This window comes from Cheilinus undulatus, linkage group 4 (assembly GCF_018320785.1).
Source record: "Cheilinus undulatus linkage group 4, ASM1832078v1, whole genome shotgun sequence".
Lineage (NCBI taxonomy): Eukaryota > Metazoa > Chordata > Actinopteri > Labriformes > Labridae > Cheilinus > Cheilinus undulatus.
In genome coordinates this window covers 50,837,308-50,858,758 of record NC_054868.1, presented here as the reverse complement: position 1 = coordinate 50,858,758, position 21,451 = coordinate 50,837,308, and the positions used below count along the sequence as shown (strand labels likewise).

Genomic DNA, 21,451 nt, shown 5'->3' with positions numbered 1-21,451 from the left:
GTACTCAGTATGAACACCATTATCACTGTAGCCATGTTTTTAATTTTCATCTCACACATCAGGTTGTATACAAACTAAGCTTGCTGGCGTGCCTACTAAAGTGAGTAAAACACAGCCAAGTATATTTCCAAGAAAGCTCATGACCCAGCTAGACACATGTATGAGTGCAAGTGAAACAGCGAGGATAAATCTGTCTAGAAAGATCCATGGCACAGTCAGATCACTGTGCATATAAATCCTGTGTCTTATTTCTGTTGTCTGAAGTTGAAGGCATTTCTTACACAATAGCCCAGGTGGTGTTTCCTATCTTTGGTATGTGTTTTTAGTCATTCCTTTGCATATACAGTACAGACATTTTTAGATATACAGCATGTGCTCATCATTATTTTATCCTTAATTAGAGCATGCCATGTTGTTTCTGTGCTCAAAGAACTCCAGACATGTTGTGTTTTCCTCTCTCGTACCTGTCCCAAGTTGTCAAAGTTGTATTTGTGGTGAACCCATCGATAGTTGGCAGCCAGACAGTCAGATTTGTTTGTGATGTTCTTCACGTCGAAACCCACACAGTAGTAGAACTTCCCTTTGAAGAGCTGGGAAGGAAAAACAGAGAGGGAGAGAGAGGGGAGTGAGAGACGGAGGCACACAGAGAAGCATTCTGATGAAGTCATGACAACCGTTGTTTGTAGCGTCGTCTTTCATGAAGCTTTTGAAGGAATTTCATAATTAGCTTCTGCAACTAGTGTTTGAATGAAGCCAAACTCAAACAGTGTTTCATTTCAACAGTGTGTTTTCTCCTCCTGGGAGAAGAAGATGTTTTTAATTTCCAATCAAACTGAACACATCAAAGATGGCGGTGATTAAAATAACACATAAGAGAGGGAGCAGAGGGAATAATAAATGAATGTAAAGAAAATGGAGAAGTGCACTGGTGGAATAAACAGCCAAGCCTTGTTAGCCGTATGTTTGTATGCCCTTTAAACCCACCTATATGTGGGGTACAATACATAATAATACTAATGATATAGCCCGCTATGTTGATCCTGCTAAAACAGACACTTCTCAGGCCTAGAGTGAGATTTAATGAGACATTTTTGACGGTAACATGAGGAGGACATGTAGAAGGAAAATTGAAATTGAAATGTTTTTATATAAATGAAAACTTGTTCAGGAAATACACTGAACTTATCATTACAGTTAACGATGTGGGTTTATTTAGATTTTTGTTGTTTTCCAGACTGACTCCATTTCTTTTCTGGCTTGAGTTCTGCCTGCTTCATCTTGTTTTAATGTATTTATAAAAGAGATATAACTGTAGGGATGCATTATGTTGGTTAATATCACTATATAGACAAACGTATTTGGTTTTTGAGTCAATGACTGCGAAATTTTATGGTGTGTTCAAGTCTCCGATGCTCTGCTGACGCCATAGAAGGCCAATCTTCATGCTTCAGCATCTTGAGACATTTTGGGCAATGTTAAGCTTCCAACTTTATGGCAACAGTTTAGGGAAGGCCCTTTTCTATTCCAACATGACTGTGCCCCAGTGCACAAGGCAAGGACTATAAAGACATGGCTTGAGGAGATTGTAAGCCAGGCCTTCTCACCCAACATCAGTGCCCAGTCTCATGAAGGCTCTACAGCAGGGTTATTCAATTACAAATTCAACTGGGCCGGATTTTAAAATCAAGAAATGTAGCTGGGCCAGACATGTTTGGTGCCCAGTAAGCAGCTGCAAATGTTAAAATTCAAACCATTATATCAAGTTGATGACTTTTTACTCATAGTCTCACTTTTAAATTTGGCAGCATGACAAAAGCACAAAAGTGCATAAAACACAACAGCAGAGCTGTATTTGAAAATAACCTAAGGTAGTAGAAATGTTTTTTTTTTTTTACTTGAATAAAAATGAAATGAAGAGAATGAAAAAAGAAAAAGAAATTCTGTAAATAATCATTTTGGTCACATCTTACCCAGGCATATCCCAAAGTGCATAAAAACTAAATTAGCACAGCTGTAGCTACAGTTCGCTTGCCACACATCAAAACAACACAGTGCATTGTGGGTACAGTTGCTAGACTATGCGGAGTGTTGCATTCACAGTCTGAAATACTGTGGGAATTTATTAAAACTTGCAAAACAGGTTGCCTTCTGCATCTCTGGCATGACCACAGGCTGGGCCTCTTGGGGGTTAGTTTTGGGCCGCATGTGGCCCCCGAGCTGCTAATTGAATAGGCCTGCTCTACAGAATGAATGGGCACAAATTCCCACAGAAACACTGAGCTGAGCTGACAAAAGCTGAGAAGAAACGATGGTGAAAATGGTTGATAATTTGGCAAAAAATGGGTTACAGGTGGCCAAATTATTAGAAGGTAATGACATGGGATTACAAAGTGTAAAAATTGGGTTAAAATGGCAGAAATAGGTCAAGTGTGACAAGAACGGGCAAAAAATGGGCAAAAATTGGAAAAAGGTTAAAGTTGGCAAAAACAGGCAGAAAAAAGTGGTGCAGAGGAGTTACAACTAGCAAAATTGGAAGAAAACAGTAAAATTGAATTGCAAAAGTGAAAAAAATGGATTTTAAGCAGAAAAAATAAGGAATTAAAAGTGATGAAAAGGTGTTGAAATGTTGTAAAATTCATTTAAAGCAGCAAACACAAAAAGAAAGAGGAAAAACGGGCAAAAATTGATCAAAGGTGGCAAATAAAAGTGGTAAAATTTAGTGAAAAAGGGGTTTTAAATGCAACACAAATAAATAATTTCAACATCAGAACCCAGCTAGCACCAATTTCTACTAATCTAACACAATTGCAATGAATCAATGAATCACAACTGGGGAAACATTGCTGTGATGATTAATTGGGTAGTCTCTCATATGGGTCCAGTTTGTAAAAGTGACCAATGTGACAGACAAAAGGATTGTGTGGTCTGATCGTGGCACTGAGTGATATTTTTACTGTAATTGCAGTTGACCTTCAGGGCCACTGTACTTGAGTTCTACTGCACAAGTTAAAAGCACTTTCTTCAGCTCATTTTTACTCATTAACTGCTGAAACGGCCATGGGTTATAACATGACTAAGAGCCAGTGTATTTGAATAGTTTTATTACATTTGGCCCATAAACGCTGGATTTTTGCATGTTGATGTGAGGCCATTCTGCCTTTCAGCTCTGATTGAGCATCTTAGCTTCTCAGTGAGGAAACGATTTTATCACTGATGCAAACAAGGACTCATGGGGAATAACACTAAACATTCGGGTTGTACCTTAAAGCCATAAGAAAATCTGTGCATACCACAAATTCCCAATTAAAGGCTTATAAGATCCCCTCATTAATAAATAAAAAAACAGACAGCAAATTCATCAGCTTCTGACAGGATTTACCTGAACACCAAGAATGCCAAAGATGATGAAGAAGGCGCAGCAGATTAGGACGATGTTGCCGATGGGCTTGAGCGACGTGATGAGGGTCTCAACTACCAGCTTGAGGCCCGGAGCTCTGCTGATCACCCTGCAGGACGGAGAGAGACATGCAAAGAGAGAAAGAGAGTGGAGAGGATGAAAAGGCAAAGAAAAGAGAATTTAATGAGACAAAGGCATGACTGTTTCATAGAATTCAAAGTCTGGAAAGTTAAAAATTAAGTCCTAGAACTGCTGTTAAATAAAGAACCTTGAGTCATCGTCAAAAGCAACAAAAAAATTTCAGTGAGTAGGATGATTTGATACAGAAGATTTGGATCATTTCTGATAAAAAAAAAAAAAATAAACAGCTTTAAACGGTTTTTAATGAATGCAAATTTGCAATCGTAAGAGAAAGGCTGCACAGGATCCCGTGGTCATGGCAAACAGAACTCCTTCCTTCCTAATATGACCTTACATGAAACCAGTTTGAGCTCCTTAAACCATAGCTATCCAGACGCTACAACCTCAGCAACTTTCCTAACTGCTCTGTCCGGTGATGTCAGGCACCAAAGGGTTAAAAACAATATCTATAAGCAGTGGGTCTCAACCTGGGGCTCAAAAACCCCAAAGGAGGTCACAAGATGGATCTAACATGTCATGAAATCTTTAATAGAACCAGAAAGCAATTTAATTTGACAAATTGGGCTCAGATTTCCATTTGGTTCTGCACCCTTTGAATAAACAGTCATATTGGACCATTTTATGTTGTTACAGGTTATCCAAATGGAACAGTACAAGAGTGAATGCTCATTTTTTTCGTTCAGTTGCTCACATCTTGTAAACATGCAGGTAGCTGGTGTCTTAGGGCGTCCGGGGTGCAGATGGCCCAGCAGTAAGGTTGGACAACATGTACAGAACCCAGTGTTCCAAGCAGGCAGCACAGGTTCAAGTCTGACCTATGGCCCCTCACCGTATGTCCTCCCAGCTGTCTCTCCCTAACTTTCTATGTTATCCATCTCCAAAAAAAAAAAAAAAAAAAAAAAACAAAAATGGAACTTTGCAGGTGGCAAGGCTCTATTTATTTTGGGAAAAAGGTGGGTAATACTGTCCTCAACCAATGTGAAAAATACCATTATATAAAACAACAGTATGCCTTAAAAAAAAGAAAAATAAACAGTAAAAAAAAACAGGATTTCCACCCAAATATGCACTTCTACAAGGTCAGGCTCACACTAGGCAATCTGTACTGTCCCTGAACATGTTTGACCCCTAAAGTCCTGTTTGTTTGACCAGGGTAAATGCTCCATATTGCACTCAATTGAGGCACACATTCTTGGTCATGGCAAAGATAAAAGGAGTTAGTTCTGGTACAGTACAATTGCTCAAGGGCATGCAATGCTAACAGGGTGCATATTGTGAAATTTTGTAAATGAGCCCTGGAATATAAAGTGCAGTCTGTTCTCAAAATCTCCAAAAAAGGGGAAAAGGTTTAGACCATCCTCCCAAGTGTGGTTTCAATTTCATGTGGCAGAGTCCACAACATGTAGTCTGGATCAGGAGTTCTCAACCTTTTCAGCCTGCGACCCCCAAAATAAAGGTGCCAGAGACTGGGGACTCCCACTTTACATGAAGGTGGTCAACACAGCCATGCACAATTGAGAATGGTCATGTGCAGACAAGGCCGTCCATAGGGGGGTTGAATGGGAGAGCTTTCTGGCACCCAGCCAAAGAGAACCACTGGTCTGGATAACACGCAGCTGTGTCACTCTTTTAGCTCAATCTGTTTACACCATATGGAGTCTGTGCATCTAGAAGATATGATACAATAGCTGAGCTCTCAGTCTGCAGTCATAAGGCAGGCTGTGTCCGAAATCACTCCCTGTTCACTATATAGTGCACTATATGGTGAATGCGTCATTTTGTAGTGGTGTCCGAATATTGAGTGAGCATTGTTATTCACTATATAGTATACTCATTCTATCCCAAAATGCATTGTGAAAAGTAGTGAACAACCGATGGTCACTAGCTAAGCAATATTTCCCATCATGCATCACGGTACCGAATGAGAGGAGAACACATATCGATACATTCTTAAAGGCTTTTTTGTTTGTTTGGTTTTAACCAAAGTATTTCATCTGTGTGAAAGTGTTAAGGATTCAAAACAGAGTAACTTTTCCCCCTATGATGATTACAAGACATGAGATCATCCTCCTTATGCAAAAATAAGTGACACACACACACAAATTTTGGCTATTTTGCCACTAAAGTCTCAAAAGCTTTTTTTTCTCTGCAAGTATTTTTATTTATATGATATTACACTACATTTAGTATCAGTTTTCAGTGAAATGCTACCGTTAATTTCAATCCTCTGTCATTGTCATGTAAAATCCAAGAGCTGTTGCTTAATTGTGAGATGGCGATGACATCATTGCCCGCAGCCAGAGTAGAGTCTGAAATCATTTTTGTGTTTTGCAGTTAGAGTCCACTATAAAGTCCACTATACGCTGCTCACTATGGAGTTGATAGGGAGTAGGGAATGAGTGTGTGGTTTAGGACACAGCCAGTCTTTAAGTTGCTCCTCCACCTGACACCTGTTGCTCTTACTAGGTAGTGTTCTCTGTCAAACCAGCGCTCCAAATGGTTTTATCTCAATGGTAGACTCCCCCATGTTTTGACAAGGAGGGAAAGTAGTAGTCATGTGTTTTGCACTGAGGAGAGGCTTCCATCCAGCCACTCTGCTAATAGCCCGGATCAGTGGAGGGCTGCAGTGATGGATGCCCTTCTGGGACTTTGTTCCATCTCCACACAGGATCTCTGGAGCTCAGTCAGACTAACCGTCAGGTCCTTGGTCACCTCTCTTTCTAAGACCCTTCTCCCCCAAATTGCTTAGTTTTGTCGAGTGACCAGCTCTTTGAAGAGTCCTGGTTGTGCCAAACATTTCTCCATTTGAGAATTTTGGAGGCCACTGTGCTCTGGAGAACTTTTAGTGTAACAGAATTTTTTTTAATCTATTTTTGGGCTTTTCATGCCTTTATTACATAGAGAAGGACAGTGGATGGAGTCAGATATGGGAGAGAGAGTGAGGAGAGACATGAGGTAAAGGACCACAGGCCAGATTCAAACCCGGGCTGACCGTGTAGCATCTTAGTCCGCTAGGCTATCTGTCATCCCGCACCAGAATTTTTTATAGCCAACCCCAGATCAGTGCCTGTCAACAATCCTGTCTCTGAGCTCTGCAGCAGTTCCTTTGACTACATGGCTTTCTTTTTGCTCTGAAATCACTGTCAGCTGTGAGGCCTTCTATAGAGAGGTGTGCACCTTTCCAAATCACATCCAATCAATCTAATTCATCACAGGTAGACTCCAATCAGAATGTAGAAACATCTCAGCAAAGAGGGAGAGAAATGGGAGGAATCGGAGCTAAGCTGAGCAAAAAAATCTGTTTTTTCTTTGTCATTATGGGGTACTGATTGTAGATAAATGAGAATATTTTCTTTTTTTGATTGGAGCAACAGGCTGTAACACAAAAGTTAAGAGGGTCTAAATATTGTCTGAAGGCACTGAGTTTTGGAAAAGACTTAAACTAGTGATTCCAACCATGTTAATATTAGGGGAATGCTGACTGAGGTGATAAATCTGTAGCTAGATAAGGTTTTTAAGTTCCATAAAATCATAGATGTCAAAAACCATAACTACATATGAAATAAACATTCCATGGTTATAAAAAAACAAGAAAGCATGTTTGTTCTCCTTACCTGAGGGGACGAAGCGTCCTGAGCAACCTGAGAACACGGAGAACCCCTAAGATTTTAGCTCCGCCCGCCATAGACACCACGATGTCAATCAAGGACACAAACACGAGGAAACCATCGAGGATGTTCCAGCTGCTCCTCAGATAGGCCTTCTCCCCTAGGTACAGACCCATGGACACCACCTGGAGAGATGAAGGGAGAGAGATGCTCAAGCCCACACTGGTAATACACACACTCTTTGATATTCAGATTCCTTATTAAGCCTCTCAAACTTCTGTTTCATTTCATGTCAGCTGCTGAGTGGAGGCTCGCAGAGGAGAGGAGACATTTTAAAATCATAAGTTATGAGAAAATAGAGGAGGAGGAGAGGTTTTTGATCCAGGGAGTGCTCTATATCCAAACTAGTCAAATTTCCAGGGAGATTAAAGGAGGGAAGGTGGAGAAGACAAGCAACAGCTCCTAAACTCCTTATGAGGAAGAGAGCGTTGAAAGAAAATAAGGACAAGGAGAGAGTAAAGAAAATGTGCAGACAACAGGGGGAAAGGGATAATTACAAGGGAAGTAGGTCTGGAAATATCTTCATGCTATTTTGGATGATGAATCCACGGAGAAATCAAAGTCCTGTGGATTTGTCTTTGCAGTTAACCAGCTTTTATTTTGGCATTACATTTTGCTGACTGTAGAGAAAATGAGTGAGAAGTCAATGATTAAAACTTAAGAAGAATCACTCAAAGAAAAGCTCTGCTATGATTAGAATTCAGTTGAGACGTACAGTATTGTGGACTGCTGACTTTGCTCTTCAGCAGTCTTTCCCAAATCCTCTTAAATCAGAAACTTCTACTGTAAACTCTGAACTCCCACTGTTACAGTAGGCATGATTAAATACCATGGGGTGAGCTCGTGTGGCGAGGGAGGGAGAATCCTGGTTCCATGTGGACCTGGTTACACTGACCTGACACACCAGTTAGACCACTGCATCCAATACATGGCTATTTTACACATCCATGTTGAAAATACCCCAATAGCAGTGTTTGGGAAGGACATAACCTTAAAAATAAAAGCTCTGAGTTTGATCGGACGAAGGTTTGGCCAGTCATCCTATTGCAGGCCAATCAGACATTTTCCTAGACATTCAAAGTTTTAGGCATGCAGAAGTTGCATCAGGCGCCGCTGTTTCTCTCTGTTTTTCTTTTGCTGTTGAGTATGTGCAACTCTAGACATAGTATGAATGACAGATGGCTCACTTCCAAGCATCTCAGCTTGAGAAAACAACGTTTTGCAAACACACACACACACACACACACGATTATCGTCGACAACGACGACAAATCATTGCATCTCTGACTTCAACAGACCCAGGCTCAATACATGCAAGCTCCAGGCAGTGACAATGCTGACACTATCAACTCGAGCACAACTCAAAGTTGCCACCACAAAGACAACTGTTCCTGGTGCTAACGTTACACGTGAAAATGTAAAGCACACAAAAGAAAATACAAATCCAGAGGAAAAAGGGACAAGAGAATAGGGAATGACACGCAAGACAGAAGCCTCTGGTTGATCTTGAAACCAGGATGTTATACATGAGGTGTGGCTGAACATATAGGCAATTTGCATGCCCATTTCAAATGATTCTTTGTTTTATATTATACCCTTTTAAGACAAGCTTACATTGGTCTCAGAGGTCCCCAAAACACACCTGTGAAGTTTGTTGCTGAAAAAACACTCCAGTATAGGATTTTGTACGTTTTAAACCCCCTCAATTTCAACCCTTCTCAGAACGAGCCGTTTCTGTGTCTGTGGCTTTAAATGGTAATTAGCTGTCTGACTCCGCCCCTGAGCACACCCCTCTCAGGAAATGGATGCAGTACTCCTGGTACTACAGACACTTTTATCCAAAGGTTGGAACTTGACTGGAATTCGAACCATCAAACTCTGAGACCATAGTCAGCAGGATTACCCATTGAACTATCCAGCAACTCAGCTAGTAGTTAAGAGGATCAGTAGAGGAGGGCAGAACTTTCCTCAAAGTGGGGGAGGGTCAACCAAACCTGGGGGCGGGTGCTTACGCTCCTGGTGGGGTCACCAGGAGCTAAATCTGAGAACAGCTTGTTTCAGCACACATTTTCTGAAAGGTGGAGAAAGAGAGGGGGAGAGGGAATGGATTTTTCTGGTATTTGAGGGGATTGTGGACAGACCAGGGGCACATATTTGTGTTAGAAAAGCCTGAAAAAGTGATTTTTGCATAATATGTCTCCTTTAATTCTGAAGGCAGCTTGCAACGTCCCTTCAGTGTCTTGCAACCCCCATAGCATCTAAACCCAACTATGGGAATAACTGCTGTAATGTGACGTTCTACCTACATCATTTAAGTCAAATCAAATTGTCTTACTCATGTCATACATTTCAGCATTCATTGCAAAAAGGATATACAGTTACTACACAGTAAAGTATCCGCTTAATAGATACTCCCTGAGTTTATTAAGCAGCATGCTTTGACTTTCCAGGGAGCAGACTGCTAGAAACCCCCATATTGATAGATACATTCATGACAATGCATGTCAAACATAAGGAAATTTAGTTTGGCATTAGTCCAGCACAGAAGTGAATATGAAGGTGCAACCAATGATTTAAGCCAGTGTTACTCAACCCTGCTCAACCAAAGAGCCAAATTGTTGAAAAATGCCATCGCAAGAACTACAATCAAGTGGGCAAATAAGCTGTAAAAAGGTGGGGAAATTGGGAAAAGTGGCATTTAATGGCAAAAGGCAGCTGACATGGGCAAAAAAATAAAAAGAAGCAGGATAAAAGTGGCTATAGCTGATGAAAAAGGGAAAAAATGGGATAAAAGTGGAAAAAATGGATGAAAAAGTGGCTAAAAGAAGTAGTAAAAATGGGCGAAAAGCAGCAGAAGCAGCATTTCTGAGGTCAAAGTTTAAAAGAATAATATTTCAAATGAAGACATAAAAGAGCCACAAATCATCACAAAAGAGCCACACGGGCCTCTAGAGCCACGAGTTGAGTATCACTGCTTTAAGCTAAAAAGGAGGCAGCTGGGGTGGTGGAGTTGACGCGTTGCTAACAGCTGTGTAGTCTGATCAGCACTGATGGTACAAGAATCAGTGAGAAGGACGTCATATAAATGGGCTGCCTTGTTGAGACAATTAGATGTGATTGGCTGAGAGCTGGGGGCCAATCAACATCCAACGAGTATTAATGCATCACCATTGTGAATGATTATCCCTATTCATTTAAGTAGCCAAAGCAGGAAATCTAAGGACAAGGGACAGTAAGGTACAGCCTTGATGGCTGATGGAATTGGAAGGAGGGAGAAGGACACAGGACAGTGGTGAATGGGGTGGACGAAATCGACAATTTAGTGGACACAGTGAGACATCTATCAGAGAGTAGTGAGAGTTTGAGGTAAGGGGTGGAGGAGAGAGGCTCCAGAGTGAAGAGTAGAAAGTTTTGTGAAATCACACAGTTGAAAGGTTGGAGGAAAAGTTACATGACAGATGTTTGGGCGTCATTTGTCATCTGCCGGGTGCTTTCATGGTAATAACAGCCTGGTGTGGCTGTCATGTGGTGTTGAAACAGAACTGTCAAAGATTGGCAGGAAATGCAGCAGCAGAGATGTGTGGAACAATGAGAAAAATCTGGAAATGGTTGAATAAGCAATTGCATTGCTTATGAATCTGTTTGGGAACATGCCATCAGCATAATGATGGTGCAATGCTACAGAATGAGTCGCTGAAAAATGTGTCATGTGTATTTAACAGTAGAGCAAGCTTGACAACAACATGTTCTGGCAGCCTTACAGCATGCTATAGGATTTTAGAATTCACACATGCTCTATGGATTCTGAATTGACCCAGAATTGTCAGTTCAAACATGTTTATGTGTATGAAACTCTCCTTTCAAGCCGGGAAATGACTTTCACAGCATAATCCACTTCTCTTTCATTGTCATGTCGTCTGCCTTCACTTAAAAAAATCCACAATGAAGCTCCCAGAAGAGTTCTTTGAAATGTATTTACAGAAATGTTATTGTAAGAAGATTGGAGATTTTTTGACTAATAAGAGCAGCTGATTTCAGAGCATGAGGAGTGCCACCCCTAAAAGGTAGGGCTGGGAAATAAATCGCATATTAGATTACTGACAATATAACCTGCAGCAATTTACAAATCACAGAAGTTTCAACATTTCTTTAACCTAAAAGGTGTCAAAATACCAGTTTAATACATTCATTTTTGCGGCAGCAGAGATTTTTTGCACATTATGCAAACATTCAAGTGTCAGTTATTTTAGAATGGTTTAAAAAAATCCACCTTTTTGTGTTTTATGTACATTTTTCTTAATCAAACAAGAGGCATAAAAATGATAATCCCCTTCAAGCATTTGAAAACAAAAATAACTGCAATAAGATATTTTTAATCGCTCTGCCCGAGTTCATTTTATTTAATACTGATGAAGCTTAGCTTAAGTTTACAGAAATCATACACCCAGCTGATAGCCAACTGATCCCAATTACTGCCTCCCAGCACCCACAGCCAATCAAAGCCCTTTCAACACAGCGGCCCATTTAAATTGGACGTACTTCTCACTAATCCCTGCTTGCATTATAACTGATGCACCACACTGCTGCTGGCAAAGCTCAACCTCCTCCACCCCAGCTGCCTCTTTTATAGCTTAAAGCTTGTTGCACCCTCATATTCGTGCCACTATGATTACATGCTTCAAAAATAACTTGCTTTCAGTATCCGTTGTCATAAATATATCTGCCTGACAAACCCAAGGAGCTTCTTTTGAGCAGAACCTTCTCCGGCAAGTAAGGCTGCATATCCATTTTGCAATAAAATAGTTAAATGTATGATGAGAGTAATCCTGACTGAATATAGGTTATAAAGTAGAATTATTTATTGCTTGTTCATTAAAAACTACACAAGGAGGAACCTAACACTAATCGCATATTACAATCACAATATTGGGGGAAAAAAATCGCAATTAGTTTATTTTTGCAAATTGTTCAGCACTACTAGAAGGTGCCAGTGGGCTTCAGGGAGGTACGGTGTGAGAAAAACATCAACCAGAAAAAAATATTTGTTTCCCAGATGAATGTGAAGTATTTTCTCTATGCAATAGTTATATGGAGCAGTCGATGTGGTGTGTCAGGTTAAAGGAATGCATGTTATGTGAGTGGCCATAACAGGACGTACGACCACGGCTATTCAAAGTTTAGACTTGCTTGCATTGGTGTGGATGATTCTCCATAGGCACAGTGTGTAATACGCAAAGAGTTGCCTGCAAATGACAGCAGGAGGCCATGCAACATGGAAAAACGTTTTCAAAGTGTGGTGAAAAACCTGAAGCTCATTTGCTTGAAAGAACTTTTTTAGAGCATCCTCTGTTTCTGGGTCCATTTTACATATTGACCAAAGCATGGCATGGGTGTTTCATTTAGACCACAAAAGACCATTAAAAGGTGGAAAATGGACAAAATGTCAGCGCTAAAGCTGCCGTAAATCCTGGACAGCATATTCCATCTATCAAGCAACACCATGGCAGCTACCGCAGTTACTTGAAGTGAGCTACAATATCAGCAGCAGAGGGGAAACCATGATAACAGAAAGTACTGCACCAACTGCTGTCAGGATATCCTAACTCTATAAATATAATGTAGCAGCCTGGTTTATAGGAAAGGCTGGAAAAGGGGGGTGGAATGACAGATAGGTGCAGAGTTTGATAAGGGAAGAGAAGAAGTTTATGTTACAGAAAACTACTAAAGTTGTCACTCTGCAGGATTCTATACGGCTCTGTTGAGGAAACAACATTTCTGTGTTGTTGACAGCTAACACAATCAAGTCTTCTGACAGTGACACATTTCTCTCTGTGAAATCTGCACAGCAACAAGTCACTGTCAGATTCTATATCATAGGTCCTTCGTCTCGTTTTGTCAGCCTGTACAGCGAATTATAATACACCTGCTGTTATTAATAGCAGCCGGCTATACCGAGGCCCCGCCGGGACTCTTGGAATGCTGTGGGGCCTCCATTAGGCAGATCAAACGTGGCCATGATACAACATGATGCATAGGAAATCAATGGCAGGTTGATGCCAGCGCTATCATCAGAGCCTTGCTCCTGTCCTCTCACACTACAAGCTGTCCTTTAGCTCACAGTGCCAGCACGTCACATTAAATCCCTGTTTCAACAACATTCAAAGCCGATTTGCAAGATCACTTTGTGGAAGATGTGGCAATTATAGTACTTGTCAGATAAGCATTGTTATTGTTATCTGGCATCTAAGGTAGTATATGGAGAAATTGCATTGCCCTTAATGGTTGTTAGATTTTTTTCCTTTATTATATCACTGTTTTTTTAAGAAGGGGTGAGTTGCATACTGTTAGGAGATTCCATGACATTTTGTCATGCCCTTAAAATTCTTACATGGCCTACAACTCCTGTTTTGGTGCGATTACAATCCATGTCATCCCTTTTGCTTATGATGATATAATAGGGCTGATTACAATGCAACTTCTGCCATGCTTTGCAGTTTCTCTGGAGAACGCACTGAACGTAGACTCCAGTTTGGGTTTTATTGAGTTGTTTATGCACAAGCATAGGTGGTTTTACCTTCGGATAACCCGCAATTTCCTGCAACATACGACAACTAGGCCATGCACCGAAGCGCTGCAGGCTTGCTACGACTGAAGGCAAACTACCTCGCCCACTGGAAGCGTGTCTACAGTGCTGTGCCAGGGATGCTCTACTGCTGGACTGGAGCGCCGGCTGTGGAACTGCTCTGATAGACTAGAGAGGGAGCAATGTGCACTGTAGTATGATTCGCCCGCAGATCGTGGAGATGATGCTGTACGTGGAAACTGGATGGTTACCTGGGGTCTCATGATCCAAGGGGCCTCAAGATATACTTACTAAAGGTGTTCAGCAAATATGAAGTACACATAAATTTACTTTCAGTGATTAAGGTGTGCATTTTGAATGTAAAATCAGAACCAAATGTTAATAAAAAACATCAAAATATATTTTGATTATCTTAAAAAGTCCCTGATACCAACAGTAAGGTCCAAATCCCTAAAAAGCCTCCAAAATGTTGTTTTATTAAGGTATGAAGATCATTGTAGACATACTGAAACAACAAACTGGTGGATCACTTTGTTGTAAAATGGCATGCAATCAATGAAAATGTTTGATTTGGAGCAAAAGAGAGGCTATTGCACCAATAGGGAGCAAAAAAAAAAAAAAAATGCATGTCTGTAGTTCTACCTGGCTTGACGACAACATTGCAATGTGGCAGATTTGAGTTTTGGTGCTCTTCTAAGAGTTGATGAACAAATTATACTGGAGTAAATATTTTGTTCACTTGTGGTGATTGTTTTCAACTAAATGGGAAATGGCCTTGTACTGGTCTCTGCCTAGGGTTGTCACATTACTAAATCCAGCCTAGCATGTAAGTTCAAATCAGTCTCCAACCACAACATCTAGCTGTGTTAGACTGCATTCAAGAAATCTGATATAGTAAATGTTTTCATTGGTAACAGTTTACAGAGGTCACTGCTTGGTTCATAACTTGGATTCAGGTTCTTGTTTTAAGACTTTGAAAAGAATTCACATGTATTTGTCTTGCGACTATGTGCACCAAAATGTCACAGTATAGGATGGATAAAAATATTGTTAAACCCATGTGTTTTAAAAGTCCAGTTTTATTTAGACTTACACATTAATTTGATCTCCAATATCCACACGCAGCAGCTGCGCCACAATCCGCCAGCGAGTCAAACTGCAGAGCAAATTGGTCCCTCTCTAGTCAGTCAGAGCAGTTCCCTGCCTGCACTCCGGTCCAGCACTGGTGTGTCCCTGAAATGCCCCTCCACTCCACTTAGTTGGAGATGTGCTGCAGGTCTATTTTAAGAACTGGCCACTGCCAAACCATGCCAAATTCCATCAATCAGAAAACTCCAAACAGGGAGCCAAAGGTGTAGAGTATCCGGTACTTTCAAAATATAACACAATGTACGGACTTCAGATCCTAAGTGTTTGAGGTTTCTCACCTTTGGTAGGAGCCAAACGTGCAGAGCGTGTTGCAGCAAGCAGTAGTATGTGGAAATTGTGGGTAACTGCACACACTGACTTTTATTGATATAAGGGTTTTTATCCTGATCATCATGGTTGTTGAACAAACACTAACTTATGACCCCATCTAGCTTAAAATAAGGCAAGGTGGGCCTTAGGATCCTGGCTCTGTTTGGTGGGAATCCAAAAGAAGGTCATAAGGCCATGTTCAGTGAGTTGAGGATGTGTGTCCAGGCAGCAAAAAAGGTTGCAAAGTCCAAGATGTGGTTTGATTTGGATGCATGTGTCTCCATGTCTTTGTTCTGTCATATGTTTTGTTCCAAACCACCATAATTCTACTTAAAAACTTTTGCTTAAAGTTGAAAAAAGTCGCCATAAAGAAAGTGGTGCTGAGGCCTAAGGCTAGACAGGTTAATACTACAGCTTTTAGATTTCTACCAGTAGTAGCCCCGAAGGCTGTTTGTCAAACAGGATAGAGGCAAAGCAATGCACACTCACCAAATACGGTCACTTCTGGTTAAAAAAACATGGTTAACAGGTGACACCAAAGGGGATTCACAATTACCTGAGACAAAAGAGACAGATTGAAGGAGGACTGGAGGGATAGTTGGATCTACATTTCCCTTGTTTTTTTCTAATTAGAGACCCTCAAGGTCAGACAGCATTCAGGTAGGGCTGTTCACACCGATCACTGCTGCTCATGTTCGTGTGTTTGTGTGTGTCCGTGGACAGGAAATGAGGTAGAGGCCGCAGTGATTGAGCGCTTCTCTGGGAGGAAACTCTGTTTAATTAGAGCCTCCTCAGAGGGCCATCTGACCGACCAGCAGATTAAGTGCAGGAGGCTGGGGGGCAGGCGGGGCAAACAAGGATGACGGGTGAGATACAGTCAGGAGAAAATGATGTTCAGTGGAGTGTTGACTAAAACATGGGAAAACAAAAAGCTCTGCAGGAGATCATCACCTGGCTGCCGTGAAGATAATTAATTTCTGTTTTGTTAAAAGGAAAATTTTAACCTCATTTAACCGCGCTAGGAGATGCATCAATAAGAGAGCAATTACTTTTCTCACAGCCGGCGCTCAAATGAAGGTGTGCATCCTTTAGTAAACAGATGATATAATGATGATAATGTGCCGTTAATGTAGCAAAGACTTCCAAGGTACCGAGTTATGTCTGAAGCATTTCAATCATTGCTCGTAAGAGGAAAGAACGTGAGAGGATTTCTCCACCACGGTGCTCCTGTGGGGGGCTTCCAGGGCAGCTTAGGGCTTGTGGGCCTAAATCCTGTGGAAGTTAATAAACTTGCCTTGCCTATTAATCTGATATTTTTACGTCTCAAAGCCAACATTTTGAGTATGTAAATAATGCATGGAGAGAGTTACTGGAGAAATGAAGCCCGATAGGTTAAATCAAAGAGTTAAGAGTCTTTATAAAAGCCTGCCTGCTTTGATGTTACAAAGACAGCGGAAATATCATTACAAGGCTAAAATAGTGGAGCATGACTCACTGTTTTATACTTGAGAGCTTTAGAATAAGTAAATACCACAGTTATTAAAAACATAACTAAGTTAGACTGTCTGTATTTAATAAAATCAAAGAGTGCCCTTTCAAGAAAATGTCAAAGCATAGCATAAAAAGTTGGCGAAAAAGTGCTTTTTTGGGGTAGAATTGAGAAATTAAAGTGGATAGAGCCAGTAAATGGGGAGAGAGAAAGAGGGGAATGACATGTGGAGAAGGAGCCACAGGACTTGAACCTGGTCCACCCGCTTTGAGGACTATAGTCTCTGCACATGGAGTACAACCTTGGCACTTATCACCCAACCTCTGAGGATGTTTTTTTTTTATTTGTTTGGTTTAAATAAAGGTTTTAACAAAAAGGAAGGATCTGAACTGGAAGGCAAAGTGTTCAATTTACCAGTCGACCCATGCTCCAACCCTCACCTATGGTTAAGAGCTCTGGGTAATGACATCAAAATAAGATCTCAGATACAAGCAGGTGAAATGTGATTCTCAGCGGGGTAGCTGGGCTCAGCCTTAGAGACAGAATGAGGAGTTCAGACATCCTGAGAGAACAAAAGCTGAGTGTACACGGTGCAAATTTCATGACTCACTTGGAAGTCATGCTGACTTTCAGTTGGATCGTGCGTCGTCTGTCATGCTGTGTACAGGCAGGATACGACGGCCGACCATGGCCGGAGAGTGGCCTGACCAGCTGCTCCAGACTGGTCAGATGGATTTCAGACATGTTTGACATTTCGGTCGTACGACTCCAGACACTCCCACAGTGAGAGCCGAACCACGAGCACAATCCTCAACTTTGGGGTATTTTTTCCTTGTCAGACAGTGTCTTAAATAATCATAACAACAGCAGGAATGACTTTCTAATGCCCCCCCACCCCCGCTATAATAAAGGAAATAAACGAGCAGGAAATATTCCTACCCTTGGACATGCTGCTGACACGGATGGCAATGCTGTTTTGATAGTGAAAGATATAGTGGGAGAGCACGACTTCAACCTCAGTGTGTGAGACTTTCTCAAAGGAGAGCAGACCTTTGTCACAGTCTGTCCTGACTTTACCCATACATACTCGTACAGTGTTCGCACTCAGGCCGTGCACGACCATCAGACTGTGCAGCATGAGCACATAAATCGTGCATGATGGTAGTGTGTCCCAAGCAATTCAGTTGCACAGTATGAGCTGACATTCTGCCACTGCTATCACAGAATCGGCTTGAAATCGCACAGTGTATGCCCGGCTTAAGAATAGAGCTGCTGCATTTGCATTGAAAGGAGCCAGTTGAGGTGTTTCGAGCATCTTGTTGGTCTCCATGTGGAGGTCTTCCAGGTACCTCCAACTGGGTGGAGATCCCATGGTAGACCCAGACCTTGCTGGAGGGAATTTATATCCCATGTGGCCTGGAAGTACCGCAGAATCCCTCAGGAGGAAGTGGAACACACTGATGGGGTGAAGAATGTCTGGGTTGACCTATTTTGCCACGTGCAACTGCGACCTAACCCTGGAAGGATCTACCACCCCAGGTAATCTGGGTGAAAATAACTTTTTGTAAAGACTCGAGATCATACCCAGTTTGGGTAGATTTTTTTCTCATGGTAACTACCGTGTGCAGGTCCCTTTAGAGCAGGTATGTCAAACTTAGTCACAGCCTGGGCCGAATTCAGAATTTGGGTCCAACATGAGGGCCAAACAGGGTCAACATTTAACCATAAACTGTCAACCTCATTTTCACCAGCAATGAATTATGGGGGGGAAACACCTTAGCGCTGATGATAAATGATTTTGGGATTGAAAAAAGTCAAAATGATAAGTTTAAAGGCTCAAAATCTGAGATAAAATTCAAACATATTAGCTCAATATGCCAAAACATGCATTCAAAGAAAAGAAATGTTTTTAAAATATAAAAATATGAGATAAAAATTTGAAATAATGAGTTTTAAAGGTCAAAATATTAGATAAAATTCAAAATCATTGGTTTAAACTAACAAAGCATGAGAGAAAAATATTGAGTCTTAAAGGTCAAAATGTTTTTTCAAATTTAAAATTGAGGATCTAAAAGGTCAAATAATGAAATAAAAGTCACATTAGGGAGCTAAAAAGGTCAAAAAATTAGAAAAAAATAAAAATCACAAGTTCAAAAGGCCAAAATTTTACTTAAAAATCTAAAATTGAGGATCTAAAAAAACCAAGATGAAAGTCAAAATTGTGAATCCAAAAGGTCAACACATAAAATAAAAAGTCAAAACCATAACTTTGTGTCTTAACTGTGAGATGCAAAATTAAGAATATGAAATAAAAACAGAAATGTATTTTCCCACATTCCTGACTTTTTTCTAATTATATTAACTTTTTTTCATTTTTACAACCTAACAAGGATATTCAAAATCATCAAGGTTAAGTTTACATTTTTAAACTAGAGGAAATGTGCAGACCTCATACCAGTGGGCCAGTTATGATAAAAATATGATATGATCTGGTGGGCCGGGTATAACTTTACCACAGGCCAGTTTTGGCCTCTGGGCATTGAGTTTGAAACCCATGCTTTAGAGATTTACTTTCCTCCATTCACATTGATTCTAAATGGCTGATATTTACTTCCTGACGTTTTAAACTGTCTAACTAAGAAAGATCGAGGCCTTCCCTGCCTCCTTAGTAAAGTTAATATCTCTGTAATGGGACAGAAATGAATACTGTCCCAAGTTTATTGAGACAAATGTGCATGTGAGTGTGTACAATAACAGCTGAGATAAATCTGTGTTGTACAAACAGAAGTGGAAGATAAGTCTTCTGATTCTGTGACGGCTCAAAGACAGAACACACACTTCATTATGAAGTGATTGCAGCAGTCACGGCTCTCATTCAGTGGAAGTTAGAGCCACAGTTTAAAGACTGAAACACTATTTGAGATAAGAAAGAGAGCGGAAAGAGAGAGCTGAGACCACATCTGAAGCAGGGCACCGATAACAACGGTGCCAGCTGATTAAATTACAAATGGGGGGACAAAAGAGCAGAAAAAACGATAAGAGACAGATGAATATGAATTTAATCCAATGACTGAGACAGAGGAGATAACGCAAATGAAAATGCAAGTGATGGGAAAACTGATGGAGGTAAATAGATGCAGAGAGGTAGACGAAGCTCCAGATGAGATGACAATAACACACAAAGTGAAGTTCAACCCGGGGCCAGATGCATGTATGTGCACATGTGAACTCTTGATCTACACATCACGCTACGTCTTCATTATCCTGGGTCATAAATAAATCACTAAAGGACTTCTACCAATGAGGAAAAGGCCTGGAGACACACGGCGCTCAATAATGGATGAAGCCATGTCTTCTGGTGGGCAGATTAGTGGAATAAGAGGAGTGTGCAGACGTGTGTTTGTTTCAGTGGGAAGTCCAGGAGTAGCTAAAGGCCAGCTGAAGAGAGATAGCCTTCTAATTAACTGCATTATCTAGCTGCCCATCACTAATGAGACTAATGCAGCTTTAACCACAAGCTGAAGAGTTGTCAGGAAGAGAGGAGGGAGGAAGATGCTGGAAAAAGATGGGAGGAGAGGATAAATGGGATGAAAAGGTAGAAAAAAAGAATATTAAAACATAAAGAAAGGATTTGGGAGATACATGACACAAATAGAAAACAGGAAAAAGGATAGGAGCAGGTTGGTGGGACCTGAGTTTGGATCTGAGTAGACGTATGTCACCCCAAAGTCTGGTTTTACTGGTCAGAGTGAAAACCAAGCGTTCTGAACTCTAATGTTTTTATTTGAGGATGCCAGTGTTTGCCATGGGTATGTCCTGCTCTTTCTCCTTCTTTACTGATTTTACTGACTTAATCTGAGTTGCATGCCAACAATTGTGCTCGGGCCGGAAATGATCATGCGAAAGCAGACCACCAGTGGAGATAGAAGAGGGGAAGCTATCATGCTTCGGCATGCTACCAAACAGCTTTCCCTGATATGAAAATGCTCTAAAACAGTGGTTCTTAACTGATATTGCTTTAGGACCCACCACTGTCTTCTTCATGAAAAATCACAACTCAAATTTCTCAAAATTTTCAGTCATAGCAAATATTTTAAATAAAAATGGGGCAGTTTGGAGATAAGATGGCACAACGATAATGACAAAGAGATAGAGACATATCTATAAAAGTGCATCTTAGACTTTTGCTTGCTATTTTTTCCAGGCACACATTCCCCACCCACTAAAAATGACGTCCTGACCCATTTTTGGGTCCTGACCCACCTGTTAAGAACCAAAGCTCTAATTCCCAGTTCAGTCCAAAAATGTGCAATAAGATTGTTCAAGAATGTTGCAGAGGATGCCTGACACTGGTAGTTTATGGACACTGCAAGCAGGGAAATGGGAAATCCTGTTTTGAAATGCTTTAAATGCCAAGAAATATCTACCAAAGTGAGAATTTTATTACATAACACAATGCTACATCAAATAATACCCAGAATATGGAAATGATGCAGTTTATCATTTTTTAAATAAATGTCCTTTATGGAGACCTCAGCCTGAGAAAAACCTCATATCTCCATATCATAAATGCTTGACTTTTGAGTTGAATAAATCGACACATAGCACTACACTACTGTTTTTTTGTTTGTTTTTTTTTTAGATTTTGGGATGAACTGCCCCTTTTTAGTGAGAGAAAAATGATTTCTCAGCACTGTAGAAGTGGCCACAATGCC

General features: G+C 40.8%; 1 protein-coding gene across 1 annotated transcript in view; it reads right to left on the bottom strand.

The window, feature by feature from the left end:
- The window catches only part of LOC121507795 (voltage-dependent T-type calcium channel subunit alpha-1I-like), a 317,733-nt gene that overhangs the window by 82,297 nt on the left and 213,985 nt on the right, over nt 1-21,451 (bottom strand). The window contains exons 21-23 of the mRNA XM_041784135.1: nt 7,153-7,331; nt 3,380-3,506; nt 465-590 (exon numbers count right to left, since the gene is read on the bottom strand). Coding sequence (XP_041640069.1) covers nt 465-590; nt 3,380-3,506; nt 7,153-7,331 — 432 coding nt within the window. The remainder of the gene's footprint in view (nt 1-464; nt 591-3,379; nt 3,507-7,152; nt 7,332-21,451) is intronic.